The sequence below is a fragment of the Ziziphus jujuba genome, chromosome 3 (genome assembly GCF_031755915.1).
Source record: "Ziziphus jujuba cultivar Dongzao chromosome 3, ASM3175591v1".
Lineage (NCBI taxonomy): Eukaryota > Viridiplantae > Streptophyta > Magnoliopsida > Rosales > Rhamnaceae > Ziziphus > Ziziphus jujuba.
This window is the reverse complement of record NC_083381.1, coordinates 15411126-15418267: the sequence shown is the minus strand read 5'-3', so window position 1 is coordinate 15418267 and position 7142 is coordinate 15411126. Positions and strand designations below refer to the sequence as shown.

Below are 7142 nucleotides of genomic sequence, written 5' to 3'. Positions count from 1 at the left end.
TTGGAGTAGAATAATAGTATGGCGGGATTAATATTTAATAGTTTCCTTTCTTCGTGTTTTTTAAAAAATATGATTTTTTTTTTAATTTTTTTAAATTTTTTCAGTTTCGGTTCACCAAAAATAATTTCTTTTTAATTTTAATTACCAAATTTGCGAATATTCATACTCTCCTACGTGGCAACCAACCGTAAAAAAAGATGAAAAAAAAAAAAATTAAAAAAATGGTAAACTATGAAAAAATTTCATATAGTTTAAAATTTTTGTATGTCCTCTATTTTTTTAATAATATTAAATTTATCAAAATATATATTAAATTTATTTGTCAAATATATTATTTTCTTAGATATTTTAAATTTATTATATATATATATATTTATATATATAATACCATTTCAATCAAAATCGTATATCGAATAGCCTATCAACGGATGAGTTTAATTTATTTTTAATGCTGAAATGCATTTATCTTCACCTTCGAATTTTATAAATTGATAGCATCCCTTGCAAATGTTGTATATTTAGTTAATATCTTTGTCTTAGATAATGGCTGAACCTTGCAAATGTTGTATATTTAGTTAATATCCTTGTCTTAGATAATGGCTGAACTATCCCAGCTTAGCTATTTTAGGAGGTACTGGTACAAAAGTCCCAATAAAAAGTTACTGGTAACGACATTTCTTGAAAATTGAGTTCAAACTGGACACTAGATGACACATATGTATATAATAAGATTCAATGGGATTAAATTAACCATTAATACTTAAAAAAATTACTATAATTTTATTAAACTTTAAATAATTTTTTGTTACAAAAATTCTATACGTACATTTCCAGGGACCAAAAAAAAAAAAAATTCAACAATTTCGCATCTCAGCTTTGGTATTAATCTCAAATTCTCAATATAGTTGAGATCTTATTTAAAAGACATGTCAAAAATTTTCCAATTCTTGAAAATTTTGTTGACATAGAGACATATTAGCCAAAGCACAGATTCACATTGTACCAATTTTTTTATTTTTTATTTTTATTTTTTAAGTGAATGTAGAATATATATGAAAATTAAATGCAAGAGAGCCTACTACAAATAAAATTTGATTAGGTTTTTAAATATTCTGAAAACATCTTCATTAACAGAAAATAAATAAGAAATTAATGCAACTTACAAAAATATTACAACATGCTTTGGTCAAGCCAGAGAAATCAAAAAGATATATTATTGGAATAGGAAAAGGGGTTAGTGATGCATAAAAGTCAAAACAAATGTCATATGGTATCAGAAATCCGTAATTTAACATGATACAAATATTTCACAAATTTATCATCAATTTAGTTCCATATGTGCATAATCAGAACATCCATATGCACAGCCGTGTAAAGTATATCTCATATACATAGTCCGAATCCTAAAGTATCGTGAACCTGCTGGGCCATTTGAAAGATGAAGCCAGGGATTTAGAATCAACCTTTGAAAAACCAATCATAATATAGCAAAAATACTCCAGCATCCCTACCTACATAGGTTAACATAATAATATCAAACATTATAGAAAATATTTCAATGGAAAGAAGCAAATTGCATTAGAGAGAAAGAGAACACAATTTGGAATGTAGTATGTGTTTGATCAACACTAGGTTAAGAGAGGCAGAAAAACTATTTTAGATGACAGATACAGAACAAGGATCAATAGACAATGATATTAATTCACTATCTAATTATCTGGATAAAAATCCCAACACAGATAGATAAGGAGAAAAATATCAGTTATGTTTAATGGAAATCTTAATCTAAGCAAATCATATACCTCCAAGATATACTAGTCAATTTTGTTTAAACTTTTATAGTCAGCTTTATTTTATGCTTTGATAGCTCTCCGGAACCTCATGATTTTTGTATCTGGCAAGAATCTTGAAGATGATCTGATTTTTCAGAGTTTCACATTCTTAAGAGCACCCATCGGTGTCATCTTCGAATCTATGCCCTATTACGTCAACATATAAAAGCCCCTATATGCTCAACTACACCAAAATAGAAGACATTTGTAAGAGAGGGATGTTACCTGAGAATGGTTATCACAACCCATGTCTTCTTAGTTTGACATATAATGGCTCACAAGTATTGTGGTAAAAACAAATCACTAACTCTAGTCTGAGGCAAAGTTTCTCATCTTTCTGCTACAGATCCTGTGGAGTTTGATAGAGATAAGGAATTTAGATCATTAGCTACTTCACTCTCTAGCTGGTTGTTAAGTTTCTCTAGGACATCATTTGGAGGACATTTATGAGCAGGATTCTGTGATGACATTTGGCAGAAACACTCTGGCCAAGAATTTGTGTAGAAGGACTCAGGTGAGATCCGTTTGTGAGGTCCACCAAAGTTTGTTTTGAGCATGACTTGCCTAACAGCTTCATCAAAACCTGCTGTCTTTCCATTTTCCCGATCAATGAAGATTGGAGCAAGACCCTTTCTGTCAGGTCGCAGTGTAGTCCGAAATCCATAGTACAAGCGGTGTCCAAGGAGATTATTGGCAAAGTTGCTAGGGCCATCATATGTAGGCATAAAAATATCAGAGAGAAGACAGACCATGTAATCCACAGCAGACCCTAACAATCCTCTCGTGTTTCCTGCGAGATCTTCAGAGGGATCCACAGAGCTGTGGTTCTCAAGGTGGGGGAACAGAGATCGAAATGGTTTCATGAATTTCTCACCGCCAAATAATTCACCAGCTGCCAGGTATATTCTGGTAGAATTGTCAAACCCCATTGCACGTAAAAGAAGACCAACCTGCAGTTACAGCAGTCAAAGTCTTTTTGTCTATGCATAACAAGTATGAAATTGCAGCTTCCCTGGTACTACACAAAAAGTCAGCAAATCACGAAAGGGACTAAAGGGACATATGGAGTGATTGTCTTCATCTCATTATGGGCAGGGAATAGTAATTTAATTTATACCAAATTATAAGTAAAAATAGCATTTTCTAACTCAATTAATCCCTTGTTCCATCAAAGAGATTGACAAGTGACTAAAAAATTACCTCTTCTGGAGTTAATGGGCATTTTCCAATAGCTCTCCTTTCATTATAAACCAGCTTTTTTGGTGCAAAATTTTCTTCTCGATATTTCTTTAAGATCTTTTGCTGTGCAGGGGTGAAAATGTCGAAGCACCTGCAGATAATACCCAATATTAGATATTATTACAAACCATAATCTTGTCCAAACATATAAAAATGTGACTTCAATCATCATAGATAAATATATCATCTGGTTAAGCTTCAAAAAGGAAAATCCTCCATGTACACATGAACCTGAATTGTGATCTATTGAGTACAACTATAGAAGGCACACAAAGGTTTATTTAAAGTCTCCCCAAATTTCCATCTCAATCCACATAGATGTAATAGCAATACTATTTATCATGCCCATTACTTTGTTCAAACAAATCAACGAAACTTATCCCAACTAATAATGATTTATCTACCTTCCCAAAACCAAAAATAAAAGCACTACTAAATTGAATAACTTAGCAACAAATTATTTTCCATCAAAACTACCAAAAATTCCCTAATTCACATGCAAAACCTAAATAGAGTATCCATCATCAAAAGCCAACATATTAAGGTTTTGGCTGAACTTACATAAATAATTAGACTATGGCAAATACATACACCAAATATATATATACACACTTTTTAGAAGAGAATCTCAAGAGTCTTAATTGTTGTAAGAAGAACAATAATTTCTAGATTTGGTTCTGCACTCCACTCCTAATGTCAATGTTTTTGAGTCATAAGCAAATAGAAAGACATAAACAGTTTAGATCCCATACAATAAACCAACTGATTATTTCATTCCGACCATCTTGTGCTAAAGCACAGAGGCATAAGTCTGTATAAGAAGTATATATTAATTTATAATAACATACCCAGCAAATGCCAGCATATCCATCTCAAACCGAAGATGTATAGACATGAAGTGGCCTTGTGTACGGAGCTTATCAACTATTGATTGACTTAATTTCATAATCTGTGGCTTAAATCTTAGAGCATGATAATTAACCCTGCACCTTAACCTTTGGTACTCAGGGTTGTCAACTTCTTCTGACAAACGATGTGAAAAGGGAGTGAGGTAGATGGCACCATGCTGTTTCATTTTCTCTAGAGCAACAGTAGTATACCAACTAACAGGAGCATCTCTAGGGGGATTAATCTGATAAGGAAGGAAAACAGGAGATAAGGTAACAATCACAATTATCAAACGATTTCAACATTAACTAAATACTACCACTCTACCTGCAAAGCTTTTATCTTCTTGGTCTTCCCATTTTTGCGAATTTCTGGTAGGCTTTCCACAATACGTACATCAAACCTCAGTGCTCTGATAAAGTGCTCAACATCATATATACCATGGAAGCCACTGCACAGAGTAATGATACAATGACTTCATCCACCAGATGAGAAAGTAGAGCCCAAAAAAACCAGATTTTATTCACCAACAAATTGTGTATTATGCATCATTAGGACCAAAAATTCAGCCTACATGTGGATAAAAGTAATTGTAGTGCGGAATAGGAGCTCAAAAATGTAACAAGGAGACAAATGATGTCTTAAACTCATAATAATCCTCGCCTCACTACTTGGTCCTAATATGAATCAGAAGAATTCACCTTTTTAAACAATATTCAACAAGGGATTAGTACTTTATGTTCCCGAGAAAGAAGTTAAATAAGAGAGTTCAAGTTTTCGAGTGGCAAAACCAGTTTCCACGTACAAATTATAATTAAACACACCTATCAGTTACTTTCTTTCATAACAATGTTATTCACTTGGCCTCCTTTGAATGCACAGTACCGAAACCTGATTCTGAATATTTAACCAAAACACACAACTAACTCTTACACCAAATCCAAATATTTGGAGTTTGTTAAACAACTTCTAGACATTTCTCACGTGACAAAACAAGCTCCTGTCTAAATAAAGAGATTAATTTTGCAATTATAACAAGGACTACAACAAATTAAAAAGAATAAGTTATTAAGAAATAAACAAAAATATGAAGATATATACCTATCATCATGCCAAAAGGAGTTTGCATCCAACTCGGGCAGCACAAGGGTAGCATTCATGATTCGTGCAGCTAAAACCGCATTACATATCTAAAACATCCAAGAGGGCAATTAGAGAAAACTATCTTCCAGGTAAGACTATGGGTGGAAAAAAGTAATTACAATTTATGGTTGAAAATAAAAGATACAAACCGCGCTACGTTGTTGATTTAGACCACCATTACAGCGTACTCGGAGATAGCCATTAGTCTCCCTAGGTGGAGCTGCCACAAAGATACATATAAATAAAAAAGAATTTTGTACACCTTATCATAGTAGGATAATATTGTAAGAAAATAAGAACTACATACGGGGCCATTCAGAGCGTGGAGCTGATGACGGTCTCCAACCACCAGAATCAGCACCATTCCAAAGTTCTTCTACATTGATCTGTTTTTATATGGTTATAACATAAATGATAAACCAAAAGCCTTTGAAGGAAAAGTTTAATATTGAATCCAAAGAGTTGCAAATAATTTTCAGTGACAATTAAGCAACAACCATAACCATATTATTTCATTCCCTTTTTTTCTTGATAAGTAAACATTTTAGTCTTTGTTATTACCACCAAATAAATATATTATAACATTTTCATATTGCCAACAATTCCAAAGTCTTAAATATTAGGGAATCATAGTGAACAAACGAACTAAAGTTAGATGCATCAAAATAAAAGCACGAAACTCCACTAAAGAGATTAAGCCGAAACCAGTCCGGATTCAAAGCCACGAAACCTCTATTCACCGAAAACCAAACTCCGTTCATTTTCTCTCAAATTTCCTCAGAAACGAAAAGACAAAACCGCGATTCCGCAACCGAAATTGTAAAATATGAATCAAAACCTTCCAGCTAACCTGGGTACGGTAAGCAGATCGAGCACCGCCATTGCTGGTGGATTTAAGAAGCAAAGAAACCGTGCAGATCAAGAGGACAACAACGGCGATGGACAGCCTCCCCATCATTCCTTTCACTCCTCCTGCTGCTGATCCAACCTTCCCATGCGGCCGGTGATGGAGCCCCGCTCTGATGCAAATCAACATTTATACACAATTAAAATCTCAAAACAAGAAAAAAGGAAAAAAAGAAAAAGAAAAAAATAGTGAAAATTATATTTGTTTGGAAAGAAAATAAATTGACGGAAAATAAGACAGAGAGAGGAACAGATAAAAGATAAGAGTGGAAAAGGATACCTCCGCATTGTGTTGGGGATGTGAAGTGTGACAGAGCTTCAACTTCAGCTATGGAGGTCTGTCTTCTTCGACTGCCCTCAATATCAAATCTCTCTGTCTATTTCGAATTACTCGAAAAATTCAGTGATAAAAATTAAAATTCTGCGTGGATTGGGTCCGGTTGGTGGTCTATGACTCTATTTGATTGTGACCCGTTTTCTTATTCTTTATTATTCTTTGCCTTGCTTGCATCATTGCATTCCACACGGAGTCGGGTTTGGTGGTCTACATGATTGTGACCCGTTTTCTTATTTTGGTTTTTTTTTTTTTTTTTTTGGTGACAATTCTTTATTCTTATTCTTGCCTTGCTTGCATTGTTTGTTTTCTTTTTCTTTTTCTTTTGTTTTTGTTTTGCTTTTTTTTTTTTTTCATGTTTCTTTTTCTTTTGTTTTTGACTTTTTTTTTTTTTTGCAATCATATTTTTTTGTCTGAAAAATACAACCATATTTTGAAAAATTAACACAAACTGTTAATCAAAGTAAGGCAACCAAAAAAAAAAAAAAAGTTTAAAAACCAAATAAAATAATTCATGTTAAATGAATGTAAAAATAATAATATTGAAGAAACAAATTAGGCATTCTTAGAATGATAATATTTTTACTATAGCCCCAATTGGTTTGCGCCAGATTAAGTATAAATATGAGATTCTTTTGAAAAGTAAAGTTTCCATGTGTTTAGACGAGTTTTTGCCAGAGGGAAAATATATATATATATATATATATATAACTTCATGAGTGACTAGTTTTCTAATATTAGGAAAAAGTTGGGCAAAAAATGGTACCTAAAAATATTTTATTAATAAATTTTTTACCTTT

The 7142-nt window shown here is 32.7% G+C and overlaps 1 protein-coding gene across 3 annotated transcripts; it reads right to left on the bottom strand.

The window, feature by feature from the left end:
* Positions 1–1196: 1196 nt before the first annotated feature.
* LOC107422377 (O-fucosyltransferase 1) lies at positions 1197–6469 on the bottom strand. Of its 3 annotated transcripts, none has more exons than XR_009638355.1 (10): positions 6289–6469; positions 5953–6121; positions 5410–5488; positions 5252–5322; positions 5061–5149; positions 4287–4410; positions 3920–4203; positions 3033–3162; positions 2058–2782; positions 1197–1511 (listed from the first exon to the last, which is right to left on the bottom strand). XR_009638355.1 is itself a non-coding variant. In XM_060815917.1 (9 exons), the coding sequence occupies exons 1-9, from the start codon at positions 6294–6296 to the stop codon at positions 2162–2164; spliced, it is 1575 nt and encodes a 524-aa protein (XP_060671900.1). In that variant the 5' UTR covers positions 6297–6469; the 3' UTR covers positions 2054–2161. The 3 variants fall into 3 exon arrangements, 1 of the variants encoding a protein (XP_060671900.1); XR_009638356.1 differs by having other exon boundaries at positions 1197–1419; XM_060815917.1 differs by lacking the exon at positions 1197–1511 and having other exon boundaries at positions 2054–2782.
* Positions 6470–7142: the final 673 nt, after the last annotated feature.